This window comes from Trachurus trachurus (assembly GCF_905171665.1).
Source record: "Trachurus trachurus genome assembly, chromosome: 22".
Lineage (NCBI taxonomy): Eukaryota > Metazoa > Chordata > Actinopteri > Carangiformes > Carangidae > Trachurus > Trachurus trachurus.
Genome location: NC_139907.1, coordinates 30,243,597 through 30,261,099, shown reverse-complemented (window position 1 = coordinate 30,261,099; position 17,503 = coordinate 30,243,597). Strand labels below are relative to the sequence as shown.

Below are 17,503 nucleotides of genomic sequence, written 5' to 3'. Positions count from 1 at the left end.
TGACATTGGCTTTCTGACGTCATGCTGGCCCTCATTCACAACAACGACTAACCCCCCCCCCCCCCTCCTCGCGCCGCCCCCGCCTATGCAGCTGAGATGTTTGTATTTTTACTACAGATTTACTACACAGCTCAGCCTAGATAGATACATGCATTATATCATGTTATCAAACACCAGTTCAAACACCTCTTCTACACATTAATGAAAACAATCTCTATTACTCTTCCAAATACACAAAGTAGCCTACGTCTTGCATACAGTGTTAACATTCAATAATATATATTAAAATATTATATTATATTATAGGATATATTATATTGGTCCTTTTTAAAGCAGATATCAGTGGAATGTTTTTGTTAATATAAGTCCTAAATAGTCCTATTTTCCGTCAGCAATCACTTACATGAAGTATTTCAGCCTAAACACGAGTCTCTCCGTCACTCTGCTCTGCTGTAACCCGAGGAGAAAATTTTCCTTGTGGGATACAAGTGTTATCCAATGAGGAGAGAGAACGGCATGAAGGGCTGTGTGTGCAGCCAAGGGATGCGCGTGAATGTGGTGACGTAGCACGAGGACCAATTGATGCCTGACAAGGGCGGGGGCTGCTAACTCATGGTGCGTTCAAAGAAACTCGTACTTTGTGTTTTTCCTTCCTGTGAAGTCATACCAGTTCGATCTGGTACGAGTTCACGGGTCGGAAGTTACGAGTGGCCGTTATAGGGAACTTTCACAGACAACAGGATGGTAAAAACACGAGCTACGGGTTACCTGGAACGCTACCAAGTCGTAGTTGTGACTTGAAGCTGTAACTTACGGTTTCAAAAGCCTGCCTTGAACGCAGCATTAGCCGAAACGGCCGTGAAGCTGATATCTGCTTTAAGGACCACTAAACAATCAAACATAGTGAAAACAATAACCAGAGCCATGTGTCACATGGAAGTTCAGCATAAGGTTTTTCAGTAAATGTATCCATTCATACTGACTCATGTGTCTGAACACTGCAATACCTAACATAAATTAAAACAGAAGAATCTAAGACACAGATTTGAACAGAGGTCAATCACTCACAATGAGCAGCAGAGACACCCGGCCTCCTCATGGCAGGTGAAGCTCAAACAGACAGTTTGTGTTTATCTATTTTCATACCTATCTGGCATCCTTTGACACACAGCTAAATGAAGCTGGACTGGTCCAGAGCAGACTTGTTCATCCAACAGGTTACCCTGGTAACTCAGTGGGGAGTTAGCCAGACTTAAAGCCTGTCCTTTATCCTGCTTCAGGAAACACCCCCCTGCTCACCTCTGGATGTTTGATAGGAAACAGTGCTGAATGTTTAGATGAGCACGTGCTTACCTTTGAGAGTGGGCAAAAACTTCTTCAGCATCAAGTATCTGGTGTCTGTTGTTACCACCATGGTCACGTTTTTGACTGGATGTTTTTTGGTGTGTCTTTTTGGACGAAGAAAGTTGGTATCCATTGACAACCATTATATGGACAAATACTGCTGCGCGGACCCCCCCCGTAACTCAGAGAAGGAACGGAGGACTCTGAAAATTCTCACAGCTCTTAGTCGACATGAGGGTGAGTAGATAATGAGTGTAATTTGAATTTTGGGTGAACTATCCCTTTAACGTTGACAAATCGTACCAGTGTGACATTGTGTAAATGCCCTGCAATGCGTACAATACACTTTTGACATACAGGAATAATTTTAGGGATTCATTTTTACAATGTAAACCCACTGTATTGTTGCCTAAGTGCTCAAATAATCTGTGCCATTGTTTCACTAGAACAGCAGAAGAAATTCGAAAAAATATGAACAACAGACAAAATACTACACATTTTTTTACTTTCTAAAAGTGTATAATTACAGTGTGAACATTTTAAAATCACCAGAATTCTACGGCATAAATTAAAAATATCCATGAAATGAACTGACAGAAAAAAATGAGCTGTACAGGAACTAATATAATAATAACAGTAATAACATGATATAAGGCAATGTTTGAACAAATGCATTGAAACATCCACCCATCCCAAAGTAAAGAGAGTCTACTATACATGCTGAAGATTTCATCTGACCCAAATAAGTGCAGTGCAAAAGAATGTTAATATAATTCTGTGAAATGTGGCTGTGTGCAAAAAGTAGCTAAAGAAAACAGAAATTCAACAGATTACAAAAACTGTGCCAGGTTCATTATTCTACAGTTATTTCCATTTCAAACAAAGCTTTTCTTTTGCTCTTAGGCAGCATGTCTCTGCAGCAGAATGCCTTTGGTAACACATGTATTCACAGTAAAACTGGTTTCAAATGGTACAGCTCACCCTGTTGCTCTCTTTTTATAAATCATAATCAAAAGTAGCGATAAACTGCAGATATAAAAGTTGTTTACAAATTACAACTGATATTACTTTTTAACAATCCAAAAATGAAAACACAACAATACAATCCTCACTGGCTCACCAAGCTTCTGTTTTTATAAGTCCCTTTCATAATAAAAGTCCCTGTTACCTCTCCTGCCCCCACCCCCCCATCCCGATGGAAACAACTGGAATGATTGGGACTGAAAAATGTCACGGTCAACTCCATCACTAAACGTATGTAGATCCAGAGAAGACAGGGTAGCTATATTTCAGACCAATTATCTCATGACTTAAAATCTCACTAAAATTCTGTTTTTAGGAAATGTGTTTTATAAATATCTAAAATAAATCATCAAAAACCAGAAATGTTTATTATAGTAATACTTCTGTTGTGCTGGTTAGAGTTTTATCATGTACATTTTTGGCACAGGTTTATGATGCTCATATTGTTATTTCATTGGTGTTGGCTCTAAAAAGTTGTATTGCTTATTTTCCAACAACCTAAACTGGAAATGTGTGTGAACCAGTGTGGGGGTCCACTGGTGTTCTCAGTTAGTCCCTTACATGACCTCAGCGCTCTCCTCACTATGTCATTCACATCACAGAATCAAGTTCTGAGTGTGGTCTTGATGGAGAGAGAGCACTGACACTGAAATGTAGTCGTTGTGTTTGCGAGTGAAGCTTACTCGCTTCTGCTTCAACAGTGGAGTGCTGGAGTATTGGTCGTCCTCACAGTGAGTCAGACAACCTTTGTATTAATCATCTTCTGCAAACATGGCTGCTGTATATCAATGCATACTGTGCAAGTTTTGGCTGACCACAGTTAGCTAGAGGAGCTAATCTAGGGAAGGACTGTGCTGCTCAGATCAAACATAGAGACTAATGTCTGAAATGATTTATGTAAAACTGAACCTTAATTGGAAAACTGAAGGAGGCACGCAAGGTTTTTTGCAGAGAAGTTGTACAAATCTCTACAGTGCACGTAATACACAGCCAGAAAGGCCACAATTATTAGATTACCTTTAAACTACAAGGCAGGTCCTTTCAATACAGCTCCCACTCAGTCATGTCATGGAAAAACCCACTCAGGTGTCAAACGTGGCTGTGACAGCTGCCTCATTATAGTTTCACTGTCATTTCATTACACACAAAATGACTGAATCATCGTTTATATTTCAGTCACACTTTAACACTTGTAATTCAAACTAGTGATAATTCTACTGCCATCTTGATGGTAGTTTGCTGGTCACTTAAATGTCTTGTTTTCTCAGATGATGAGCTTCCGTACAGTATAGTAAGCCGAGTGTTTCCCTCTCTCCCTTCAGAGGAACATGAGAGATGCAGACTGGTTGCTGTGGCCTGGCCCCCGTCCTAGCTGTGGTGCTGGTTCTGACTCTTGATCAGGCTCAGTTTGCTCTTCAGGCCCTGGTGGTAGGCCGACAGGTGGCTGTTGTCCTCCAGCAGCTTGCCGTGCTCCTGGATGAGTCGAGACGAGGTCTGCTGCTCCCTCTGGTCCTGCTCCAGCTCAGACATCAGCTCCTGTCTGGACAGAGGGACCGGCACACAGCTGCTTTTACTGGCAGTGTTACACTTTCAATCTGTGCTGCTCACCAACCTCTCTCAGCCAAAACTCCATGAGCTTGGTCTGAGTAGAAGTCAAGACAAGACCCAGAGTGGATTTCAAATAAGAAGTGCTCAAGTCCAGCTTTCCAATGAATGCCACCAAGAATACAGTGGAACTAGAATTTGCTTCTTGTTTTAAGGATTTTACAATACATCACCATTTCAATTAACTAAATGGAATTTCATTCTAACAAAATATTAAAGCATTTGGAAACGAGTTTTCTCATATTAGAACTCTGCTCTTCTTTACACTGCAGGCCTTGATGCCCAATTCTGATTTGTTGCCTATATCTGATTTTTTTTGACTGTCTATTTACATGTTCAGAAGTGACCCACCTGCTGTGCTTGCATGAAACAACTCGCTGGAAATTTTTTTTATTTTTTTTATTTTTTAATATGGGAGATTATGATTCCATAATATTTTTAAACGAAGGTGAGTCTGGTGTTCAGAGTTTATATCCAACACGTCACTTACGAAGTGAACGTCTGTCCTTACTAAATAAAGTTAGTGAAGTGTCTGCGTGGAGCGGAGCTGCTGTGAGATGAGCAGCTGACAGTGATGGTGACAGTTGTGCCACCGTTCGATCCTCCGTCGCTCACATAGTGAGGACGGGACAAAGCCTCTTGGACACAAATGTGTATTGTTTTTCCTCTCTTGATTTCTTATCGGCTCGGTTCAGTTTTTGCCGGTAGGAAAACCTGAAATCTGGTGTTTATCGCACGCTCCCTTTTCACACTCCTGCCCTCGATCTGCATAGAAATTAATATTAGGCCTACTGTATATGAAAACAGGGGAAAAAACAGACACGCGGACACCACGAAAATGAAACACTAACTCCTGTGACAGTGACCACAGCTGGCCACAGTAGTCCAGGTCAGCCCCACGTGTCAATCACGGGCAACATGCAACGTGTGAGCATGTGAATTAATATTATCATTGATGACGTATGACACGCATTGCCAGGAAAGATCTGATCTGTCTGTTTAGACTGCAGACGTATTGGCAGATATCCCATTTGTATCTGATTTATTTCCACATATAACGAGGGCCTGAATCTGATCTGACAACATCCGATTCCATGCGTATTTGTCCCGTTTACACATTCATGTTACAAATCCGATCTGAGCCACTTGAGAGGAAAAAATCGGAATTGGGCCACTTGAACCATGCAGTGTAAAGACAGCCTTTGTCTTTGTGGCACAGCCCACACACAGTTGTCTTTCACTAAAGTCCGAAGAAACTTTTTCCCATTATGAGTGAAACATTGTACATTTTCATGTTGTGTTGTGGAGCCTCCTCCACTATAGTTTGGTAAAATCCCAGGCTGTATTTTTATTTATTCAACCAGTACTGGTTTATTTCTTGGTGCTTCCCTGTCTTATTTTGCAACCCACACTGTGGTCAAAGATAGACTGGCAGCTTGAATGAAAGAAATAAAGTGGCTGTTCTAGATTCAAAGCAAATCATTAGCAAGAGACTAATATCACCAGTATGGAGAAGTGGTGATTCCTGTTTTAACAAATTGTAGTCATTACAGCCTGAAGGATCCAGTTATTATGGTTTTAGAAACCAGAGAAGGATATTTGGGGGGAAGTATAGGATTAGCATAACATAGCATAAACAATCATGCTCATCTTGTCCAGACATTTTTTCTTTTATCCTGATAAAAGTCAAGACAAGCACTAAAAAGAATTGTGCAATTCACATGTTAGACCAGACTCCATTCAGACTCGTTGCCCCGCGCATGCTCATACACGTCACCATGACTACCAACTGTTCAGCAGCTAAATTTAATGAACAACATCCCTGTCAATGATGTGCATTGGTAGAGAGGGATGTTATTCATTTAAAAAAAAGTTTCTTAAAAAAGTAAATAAATAAATAAAATCATGACACACAATGTGTGAGTTGACTTACTTCCTCAGTACAAGGTGAGCGATCTCAGACTGGACCTTGAGGTACTCCTGGGCCATCCTGATATGCTGCTCAAACACAGCCATGGACTCTTTGGAATTTGGACATGGAGCCAGAGGCTGAAAACACAGAGACTGATCAGTGATCAATACACCAATCAAAAACACCCATCAACAGAGCAGTTATGTGAAAAGTTAATCGTATCAAATAAAACAAAAAAAAGGCCAGTTTCCAGAATCGTGACCCAGCGATACACACAACAGTCAAAAAAGTTGTCAAATGAATAATAATAATGAGTACAATACACACTAATATACACAGTGTAAGAATGAATCAGCACCATGGTTTATTTTCACCTTACCTGTAACTGATGATCCAGTTTCAGGAAGGCCATGGAGATGGAGCTGTCTAAACCATTGGTAGCTTATGACACACAGACACAAAGAGACACACACACACACACAAAACTATCAGTGTTGCAGCGCTGAACAACATAGAGTGGTAGGTTGCGCTCTAACGCCCTGCAGTGGTTCATAGTGGACAGTGCAACACGACTGTGTTGTACGGATATGGACACTACTGTTAGTACCATTCTGTTAAACAAAGAAAAACCCACAACTGTCACTGAAATGACTTGAAACTGACAAAAGCAATAATCAATCAAAACTTAACCAATGAAAATCAGACATTTCATTTTGAATTGTGGTTCAAGAGAATTGTTTTAAAAAACAAACTAATGAAACTGGCCTGGACAAAAATGATGGTACCCTGAACTTCATCTGAACTTAATATTGTGTTGCACAACCCTTTGAGCCAATCACTGCAGTCAGGTGATTTGTGTAACTCTCAGTGAGACCTCTGCACCCGTGGACTGTGATCAGACTGCTCCAGCTGTCTCAGGTCTGAAGGCTCCTTCTCCAGACTGCCTGTTCCAGCTGCTTCCACATGTTCAACAGGATTTAGAGCAGGGCTCATAGAAGGCCACTTCTAGCTGCTATGTGTTGTGGCTCACTACTCCTGACCTGTGAACTGGGAGCCTGATCCATGTTTCACAGTAGGTACAGTCTTCTTTTCTTTGCATGCTTCATTTTTGCATCTGTGTACAATGAGCTGATGGGACTTGCCAAAAAGCTCCAGTTTTGTCTCATCTGTCCACAAAGCTCCTGGGAGAACGTCCTTTGGTCCTTTACTTTGGTCAGTTTCAAGTTAGTGGCAATTGTGGGTTTTTCTTTCTTTAACAGAAGGTTACCTTGTGTGTAGGTGTGTATGGTCCCACTGTGAAGCACTGGTATGACAACAATACCCAGAATGAAGAAGATGTTTTATTATTGTTTGAATATGTAGAGTTATTAAAGGGCAACTTTGTTTTTTTTCAACCTGGGCCCTGTTTTCATATGTTTTTCTGTGTATGTGAGTGATGGATAATACTTTTATTGAGGTGGCTGCAGTACTGAGCCGGACAGGCAGCCTGCAGCCCAGCTAACGCTCTACCACGGGGCAAGTGGCTCCTGTCAAAGTTCACCTATAAACCTGCATGTTCTTCACACTGACAGGCTCAGATAGTTACAGTGAGTGTCCGACAACATACTAGAAAGGAGAAATGAACGTAATAGTCTCTACCTTTAGCTGGAGGTCGCTGTTTGTTGTGATCTGTGTCCAGATCTCACCACGCTAGAAATCTCGTTCTGAAATCTCGTGATAACTCGCGGCAAAACACCGGTGGGGAATAGCTATAGGCTACTGTTACCTGACTGAGGTGAAGAGAGACGACCGGAGAATTTACAAATTGTAACAACAAAATGTTGGGCTGCTCTTCACGCAGCTTTCACAAGTTAGGGCTAACAGTTAGCTGTGCTACAAATGGATGCTGACACTCCTGTCGATGCACTGCGCCGTCGCCGTGCCGACCACAGGGTCTGCTGTGAGCACTTTGACCGGGATGACTACTGCCAGTCAAAGAAGAGACGAGCTAAAGGTAGAGACATACGTTCATTTCTCCTTTCTAGTATGTTGTGGGACACTCATTGTAACTATCTGAGCCTGTCAGTGTGAAGAACATGCAGGTTTATAGGTGAACTTTGACAGGAGCCACTTGCCTGATTGAAGAGCGTTAGCTGGGCTGCAGGCTGCCTGCCCGGCTCAGTACTGGAGCCACCTCAATAAAAGTATTATCCATCACTCACAGAAAAACACATGAAAACAGGGCCCAGGTTGAAAAAAACCAAAGTTGCCCTTTAATAGCAGATCTTTAAATACTGTATGTTCCTGGACTTAACTGTGGTGTCTCTGTCCCATGTGGACCCAGCCAGCTCTACTGGACCTGGCTCCTACCATGCATGTCCCACCTACCTGGGGGACTAAAGGTCATCCTCAGCTCTGACTGGCCGGTGTTGGTCACAGGGTTGGTGCAGTGGGTGGGGCTTTGGGAGCATCCTGTCTGACTGTCCATGCTGGACACCCTGGACACACCGGTCCTCAGTGTGGCTGTCTGAGGGGGTAAAGGCAGGTTAGAACCCTGAGGCACTGAGGCAGGCAGTGTGATCCTGCTCCGTCCGTCTTCTACAGTTTTCATTCACCTTGACTGGTTTGAACTGGAGAGGAAACTTGGCCTCAAAGCTCTTCAGTGTTTCCTCTCTGCCCACTGAGTTCCTGCGCTCTGTGTTGTCGTCACTTCTGTTACTGCTGATGGTGTAGTCAGCATATGACCCTGCAGCTGGCAAAGACACACAGACACACACATCCACTAATCCATCTGTTGACAATAAACAACAACCATTCATTGACAATAAAAGCTGCAGAGCTGAGTTACCTGTGCTTGTGGCTGATGAGGAGCCACTTCTGTTGTCTGAGGACTGGTGAGGGAGCTTAAGTGGTTCATCTGAACCTGGAAAGTACTGGAAGACCCAAACACACAGACTATAGTTACACCAGGGCTCCGTTTCACAAAGCAGGTTGAGTCTGTTAACCCTGAAATGAGGCAAACTCTGGGTTTTCCGTTTCAGAAAGGGAGGTAACTCAAACCAGGAAGGAGGAGTAACTCCAGCCCGTTTCACAAAGAGAGGTAACTGAAGCTCGGAGTCAGTTACTATGGCAACTCTGTGAACCTAACCTGGTCGGGACCCTGAGTTTCTCCTTTTTATCTGAAGCTGCAGACTGAAAGCAGCGGCTGACAGTACGTGATGTTTTATTCTCCATGAGGATTAGTTTGATCGTTCCTGTTGTTCTGCATCGTCACTTTATCTGAACAACCGTCACATGACACCACACGGACAGTCTCTCTCTCTCTCCCTCTTATTTTTTTCGTAGTAGGTCGATCCACTTCTGGATTATTTCCAGGTGATTGATGACTACACGCACATCCCCGTCACGTTATAATGGAGACAAACTTCAACATATCAAACACACATTTGGAGTTGCACCTGCTCAAACACACAATGTTGAAAAACTCTCGAGATTTATTTTTTTCGATTAATGCTCACATATTGTCCCGCGGTAAAAATAAAAAAAATCAGATCTTGCGTTGATTTGCTGCTGCTACAGAATCTTTTTTTTTTTTTTTTTTTTTTTGGGGGGGGGGGGGGGGGGGGTACGTGATTCTGCGTCAGCATTCATACGTCACTCCACCATGAGAAATGGGAGGGGCGAGAACTCAGAGTTCAGGATTAGACTCAGAGTTTGTTGAACCTGCTTTGTATCAAAAAAGGAAGACACCACAAGCACATCCGTGCCAAGAACTTTGGGCAGGTGCTGAGCCAAAGACGTGCAAAAATTAAAAAGAGTCCTGTTATATTCTAGTGTTTTTAAACATCAATATAAATACTTCCGGAGAAAAAACAAAAGCATGGGTGGAGGGGCACACACACACATTTTTGAACCTGCTTTGTGAAATGGACCCCTGAAGGTATCTTATTACTGATATGGTTCAGGGTAATCTTGAGCCATGATAACCATCATCCTTCCCTAGATTATTAGATATAATATAATATAATATAATATTATATTATATTATATTATATAAATTTTTGTCAACAAATTGTCAGGTTGGGCACAGTTAATAACAGTAAAATGTGACTTCAAAGTTATTTATCATGTCTGGCTCATTTCATACAATAATGGTTCTATTAAATCAGAAGCCCATGTTCTTTTACACTGTGACATCTATGCTGACATTAGCCTGGTTTATTACTGAGAGGACAGCTACTGTACCTTCATGAGATGGCTCATGGTGTTCTTGACCTCCTCCATGGACGGCCTCCGACTGGGCTCCTTGTCCCAGCAGTGGGTCATCAGAGTCTCTATGGGCTCTGGGAGCTCTTTGATCAGCGGGGGGCGAGTGCCTGTGTCACAGGAAACACCCGGTCAGTCAGAGACCTGGGACACACATTCTACTTGACCCATAGGATACAAACCATTGTATTGTTCTGGTTCATTATGGAGACGGTCATTGAACCCAGAGACACATTCAGGCGTGTCAAACTGTTGGACACTCCCCTCATCACTGACAGACAGTTGCCATGGTTGTGCTTGGTGCTCTCACCTCTGTGGACGGCCCACATGATACAGAAGGCTGAACCACCGATCTCGTCGAAGGGTTTCTTGCGTGTGATGACCTCCCACAGGATGATGCCCCAGCTGAACACGTCACACTTCTCACTGTAGTTACTGCCTGAGGACACACAGCAGCACCACACTCAGACCGTTGCCTTGTCAACACCAACTGCTACGCTATCATCCCATTGCCTCTGCTTCTTCAACCGCTCAACCTTCAACCTAACCCTAACCCTCAACATCATGTGTGATGACGTATATCCTGCCCGCTGCTTGTCTGAGACGCACGTTAACCCATTTACATGACAGGGATGTGTATAATCACTATTACCTGTGTCCACTCGTCATCTGATCACTCAAGAAAGACACATGTTAATGACAGGTGTAAGCAGGGTTGGGCCGTGTCTAAATGTTGATACCGTTAAACCTCCTCCACATTTTACCGCAGCCAATTAAAAATCATGTACAGCTCAGAGGAGTCACCAACATGTCGTTTAGAAAGGGAACAGCTACCATACACCACATACCAATACTGAAACAACAAAAGGCTACATTACTAACTACAACATTTCCTCTGGGAGCTACGGCCGGTTTTACCATCTCTGTCAACATGGGAATCAAACCCACGATCTTAAGGTCAAGACAGAGCTGATCAGACACATGATCATCTTTCTATAAGCACTGATATGGAGTGTGTGTGTGTGTGTGTGTGTGTGTGTGTAACTGTGAGACATGTGAGACACTCTGATCAGTTACTGTCAGTTTTTACAACTTTGTCTTGGCCTGCAGTCCACTGTTGAAGTGAAAGCTGCAGTGCGACTGTGTAACAGCACTGTGCTGCATGTACACAGACAAATGGCAAGGAATGTGGATTAGTGGATTGATTCAAATGTCGTCTTTGACTAGTGCAAAAGGACTTGACTGTGTCCAAGGATTCAGGTTGTCATGTATCAGATGGAGGGAGGAGACGAGCAGAGGTGACGTTCAATCAGAAAAAAGAGCTGTGTTTTGTTTTCTGACTCACCTTCAAACACCTCTGGAGCCATCCACGCTGCGCTGCCTTTATTGTTGGTCATGTAGGTCTGGATATCACAAGCTGTGCCAAAATCACATATCTTCAGCACCGTGCCCCGAGCCACAAGCAGCAGACTGAAACGGTGCAGAGGAATCAGAGTTTTAATACAGACTAATACCTCTGACCACATCTGGATATTCTGACAGACGTAGTTGCAATCATCTTTTCTCTGTAGCTCTCCACACCTGCTCAGGTTCTCAAAACCTGAACCTGAGCCTGAACCATCAAGAGCCTTACTTTGGTGGCTTGAGGTCCCGGTGGATTAAGGCCTTTGGCTTCATGGAGTGCAGGTAGGCAACTCCCTGGGCACACTGCAGACACCAGCTCATGGCGTGGGCTGCTGTGTAGTGGGGCTGAGGATCTGCACTGTGCAGGACTGGAGACACAAGACACACACACACACACACACACACAGTACTTTCATTCTACTTTTGCTGAATGCAGATGACATCAGTGTGTACTGTAATGTATCAGCTCGTGATCATATGGTTACTGTTGTTTCTCACAAACATTAAAAGACTTACGGTTGTATAAAGAACCACATTCTGCATATTCCATCACCAGACACACCTGAGAACACAAATAAGAAACACCTGTTCATCTTTTGTTTTCTCTAAAGCAGTGGCTAAAATAATGTAGAATAACAACAACACATCCACCCACATGGATGAAATTAAATGAGTGGACATTAAAGCATCTAGGCGCATCCCAGACGTCCACGGGGATGAGCAAAGAAGATGTGGAGTGGAAACCTGTATGTTTCATACACGTTGTTTACTTCATACACATCTTTCAAGCTTCATGAACATGTTTCAGTATGAAATCAGAGTCTGTAGAGACTCAACCAAGAAGTCAAGTCATTGGAGACTCTTAGATATGAGAATAGATAGAAATGTCAGTTTCTAATGGACTTTAAATGACCGCAAACATTGCAAAAAACGTGTTTCCTTATTGATATTTTGGGTTATTTTTCTATTTGACATGAAATACACAACAAAATCAGCAGAAAGTGGTGGGTTGTAAACACTTTCTGTGAAGTTGTTTCTGTTAAACTGGCATAAGAACAGATTTGTACTATCATGTGGTTACACCACACAAGAGCAGTTGCAACCACTACATGTAGTTGTGGTCCTCTGTCATCTTCTCTGGCTGTCAGCTGAAGTGCTGTCTGACAGCATGTGACAGACAGTTAGAGAGTCTCAAGGAGGGAACAGAATACTAGTAGGCTAGGCTCAAGTCTTCACCAGATTGAATATGCTGACGCATTTCAGCCAGAAGACCTTCCTCAGAGCATGCAGCACAGCTAGAGGAGTACCTCTTTTTATATAGCATATGACAGACACATGGCTTTAAATCAGGACAACTTTAGAAGGGCTCCTGGTAAATACGCTGCTGAATTCATTGTGCAAGGTTTCTGTCCTTTTGTTCACTTACTGGATTGTCACAGGAACCGTACAGCTTCACGATGTTGGGGTGGTTGACCCGGGAGAGCTGGCGCAGCTGTGACACAGGTAGGAAAATGATGTTACTACAAATTCATACCTTAATGTGTTCATGCACAGTGCAGCGGTCTATAGGTGCAGTGCTGTGCAAAAGTTTGAGAAACTCAACAAACACTCCAGACACGTGTCAGATGATCCACATCATAAATGACCTGACCTAGAGCTGAGCCATATGGATGGAATCCATGGAAAACTGAGGAGGAATACATTTGCAGGAATTTCTCTGTCACAGTTTTCAGGCCGGAGCCTGTTATTTAGTTTTTCACTGTTTAAAGGAGGAGCCCGATCAATATGTCAGATTGATACTAAGCTAATAAAAAATCTAAACATTTCTTCAGAGTACTTATTTATATTGGAAGGATATCTGTGTTCTGTTATTGTGTTTATAACATTTACAGAATTAAAATAAAGTCTTGATTCTAGAGCTGTTTGATTTTGCCCAAAAATAAAATCCAGATTTTCTCCTCTCAAAACCCGATTTCCGATTACGAATTCTTTATGAAATGACAGAAGGCAAAGAAATTATTTCAAATATGCTATTTTTTATTGAAATAAGTTTGTTGTGCTATGATCTTCAACTGCCACAGACTTCAGACAGACTTTTACCCTAGTTAAAGTGAAAAATCGTTTTTACGATTAACACGTTTTAACATTGTCCTGACTAAACAATCCGATTAATTAATCAAACAGGCCTACTTGATTCATTAATTGATTGAAAAGGTCAAGAATGTTTCTTGAATTGAAAAGTACAATCTTTCAGCAGACAGTCATAGAAATGAATGTTAAAGGTAAATGCTCTTTTACTTCGTAAGTCATCATTTTCTAGAATAGTAGAAAGTCAGCATTCAACAGTAACTGAGGCATCTAAGGTCTGGGCATCCTTCACTTCTCTCAGCTTCAGTAACTCATTCAAATGTCAGAGACTCATTACATCTGGTCAGGAACTGTCATAAGGAAAGTGTCATTTTCTCTGACTCTCCAAACCTTGGAACATCAACATCCATGGTCTCTGACTGATGATCTGACAGGAAGAAAACAGAGGCCTGAAAACATCTGGCTCGGTCGTAGTTATTTGAAAAACTAGTTCTGTGGACAACTGAAGTTACAAGTCAGCCCTTTAGTCATAAATTCAAAAAAGAGGTTTGTTTGGAGGAGAAAGCTTAAACACTTTGACAGCTGTTACCCATTACATGAAACTGGCAGTTGTCATGGTGGAGTTTTATAAAATGTGTAAACTTTTTCTTTTTCCTCTTTCCACAAGGGGGCAGTAAGAGTGAGACTGTTGTGTTGAAGGCTTACCAAACACAGAGAGGTTCAAGCTGTTATGACAACGTGTGGTGGAGTGAGAGCCATTTGAATATTTATGGCAGCAACGTAATGGACATCCGACATGACCCTTTGAAAAAACTCTTTTGAACTAACTTGAATCACAAAGGTTTTAAACGAGGTTGACCAAATCTGAAGTTGATCAGATGCAGTCTCTATAGGAGATACTACAATGTTGAGGTCAGCTAATCCTAAGAATGGCTCCAAAACTGTATATATAACTCAAAATGGCCAACGGACTGTTTGTTTTAGACTATGGCTGCCTGAGACTTTTTTCTGTGTCTAGACATGTTCTATGAGCCTGCTTATTTTCAGCAGAATAACTCTAATGTGGAGTTGAGAGGCTGTAGAACAGTCCAGAGGGAGCGATTGAGAGATTGTCCTCCTCAAGGAGTATTGACGGCCATGGGTTAATTAAAACAAGGTTATATAAACTCATATACATATATAGCCTACCTACATTTTCACATATTTATCAGGCATTGAAGGCTGCTCTCAACCAACCAAATACACAAAAGCAACTTTACAATTTAAAGTTGGTTATGTTTGTTGATTATTCCAGGTCTAAACAGTCCCTGAAACCCAGCCAGCTGAGGCAACTCCCAAAAGAAAAACAAAAGGTGATCACTGTACCTCAACAAGAAAAGCGTTCCTTTCATTTTCACTCTCAATGGTCTTGATTGCTACATCCTTTCCTTTCCATACAGCCTTGAAGACAACTCCGAATGTCCCTCTGCCGACAGCCTGAAGAGAGACAACATACAACATAATGCATGTTACAAAGGTGATAACCAAAGTGGATGTGTGTCCTGGTAGGTCAAAATCTTATATAAAGTGATATAAGGCTACCAACATTTGGCCATTCAGAATCATCTTACCCTGCATGGTTTCAATCTGAAATGACATTGCTATTGATGCTTTCACCAAAAGTAGTGGAGGTGCACAACAGTGAGTGTGTACTGTTGTTTTCAAAGATCTCGATGTTTCCCAAGCATCATCAGAGGTTAGAAATACTGGAGGTTTCAAAAGATGAGCAATGAGTCAGTCCCCATACACTCCTGTGTCAAAGTGTCCAACTCTGTAACATCTTTACAGCCTGGTACAAATGATAGTTTTAGTCTCAACAGCTACTTTCTTCCTTCATGACAACTGTATGACTCCAGCCATAATGTGTTGCAAACTGCAACAACGTACACATGGGCTCTCCTCCATGTTGCATTTATGAAGTTCTCATCTGAACAGATTTCTGTCATTCAAACAAACAGTCAGCGTTATAGTGAAGTAGGCTACTGGGTTTGAAATCAGGCGTAGGCCCCTAAACACAGAAACTGGGATGGGCCAGGCTAACGGGTAGGCTACTGCAGAGTTTTCTGAAATCTAATTGATTTACAGATTGCTTGAAGGTCACACCTGACTTTGTTCATACAGTATGTTCACTGTTCAGCAGTGATGGGAAGAACAGCGTTATAAAATAACAGCGTTACTAACCAGTTATTTTAAAAGTTACTGTTTCCCCTGTTATAACGCCGTCACTGTTACTGACAATAAAATGCGCTGTTACTTGACTCAAGAAGTCCCGTCACAAAATAATAATAAGTATCTACATTATGCACATTTTTCATCAACACAAGCTCCACAATACGCAGCCTGTCTGTGCAGAGGAGTTGGTTAGTTCCAGATAAACAGGATGTTAGGGTTGTGGTTAGGGAGTTAAGGGGTTAGAGGGTTAGGGGGGCCAGTCCAAGTAATTTGACATATTTGAGCATTTAACGCAATAGTTACTTTTCCTTGCGTCACGGAGCCTGCCTGTGCGGAGGAATACTGAGTGAGTTGGTTAGTTCCAGATAAACAAGGGGTTAGTGTTATGGTTAGGGGGTTAGGGGGTTAGGGGGGTGAGTCCAAGTAATTTGGCATATTTGAACATTTTAATTAAAAAAAGAAAGAAGTAATGCAATAGCCTACTTACTTTTCCTGGTAATTAGTTACTTTTATAATGTTGGCTAATTATGCAGTTGCTAAATCAGTTACTTAGAGCAAAGTAACTTTAAGATGGCTAATTCATTTTTAAAAGTAGGCCTAATGTGCCCAACAGTAATGTGAGCGGCTGGGCAGATGAGACAGTGACAGTCAGGAGGGAAACAACACAAACACAGGGCACAATACACAGACAGGGGGGGCTGGGGCAGTTAACAGGGGTCCACCCACTCATTTCAGCCCAGGACCCCCCAAGCATATTACTGTGGCCATGTTAACAGGACGTCAGCCCCAGTGTGAGAGAAGAGTTCCACATAGAAACTGTCTTTGTCCCGTGTGTCTCCCGGCCCGTCCTCCCGCTGACTGTAGCCACTCAACGTTTAACGAGCTGTGTCCTGTTCAGACCGGGGCCTTGTTACTCTTGTAAAAATGCCTTCAGAGTCTCTCAGTGTAAACGCTGTCATGTTGGATGGTATTTTTAGGCCTCGGTGCATTAAACTCTGTGTGTTTCTCATCATGTGCAGTGTTTCCTGTCTTTAACCTCACACAGCCTCCTGTCCTGACCAGCAGCGTTCAAACCCTCACAGGAAAAATGTTCAGAGCTAACGTTAGAGCGTCTGTTGTTGCTCACTAACTTTACCGCTTCAACTTGAATGTCCTCGTATTGGATGTCTTCAAACAGACAGACAGCTGGAGCCTCCACCATGGCGGCGGAGCGGCGAGCCTCCTCGGTGCTGGTTCTGAGAGCCGGACTTCAGCCTGCGAACGGAACGGTCCGCTTCGGTGTCTGCAGGCTCCAAACAACGCTCTTCATCTGTTGCTGTGAATTCAGGAAGTAGAAGCAGCAGCACTGTTGACTAACGCTGCTGTGTGGGCTGTGTGCTCTTGAACGCCCCTCCCTCCGTTACTTCCTCGGACAGTCTGGTGCCCAGAGAACACGGAGTCTGACAGGGTGACCGAACCGAACCGAACCGAACCGCACGGAGCAGCTGACAGCTCCGACCTGAAGCTCCTCACTTCTGACACATTCGGTGTTGGTTTGACCATGATGTGAATGTGTTTGTCATCCAGGGCTCTGCTGCTGGCAGTCCGACGGAGGCTCTTGAATGCAGCTTTGTTTTGTTTCCGCAGTCTCCACAAGGGGCGACACAATGTTTCCATAGCCTACTGATACCA

The 17,503-nt window shown here is 42.7% G+C and overlaps 1 protein-coding gene across 2 annotated transcripts; it reads right to left on the bottom strand.

The window, feature by feature from the left end:
• Window positions 1-1,896: 1,896 nt before the first annotated feature.
• Window positions 1,897-17,136, bottom strand: LOC311006185 (mitogen-activated protein kinase kinase kinase 7-like). Of its 2 annotated transcripts, none has more exons than XM_083998913.1 (14): window positions 16,968-17,136; window positions 14,987-15,097; window positions 12,960-13,025; window positions 12,050-12,095; window positions 11,763-11,901; window positions 11,475-11,599; window positions 10,440-10,568; window positions 10,109-10,239; window positions 8,712-8,796; window positions 8,479-8,615; window positions 8,252-8,390; window positions 6,264-6,325; window positions 5,906-6,021; window positions 1,897-3,907 (listed from the first exon to the last, which is right to left on the bottom strand). In XM_083998913.1, exons 1-14 carry the CDS (start codon window positions 17,031-17,033, stop codon window positions 3,736-3,738), a joined length of 1,524 nt encoding a protein of 507 aa, XP_083855039.1. In that variant the 5' UTR covers window positions 17,034-17,136; the 3' UTR covers window positions 1,897-3,735. The 2 variants fall into 2 exon arrangements, with proteins under 2 accessions (XP_083855039.1, XP_083855040.1); XM_083998914.1 differs by having other exon boundaries at window positions 8,479-8,609.
• Window positions 17,137-17,503: the final 367 nt, after the last annotated feature.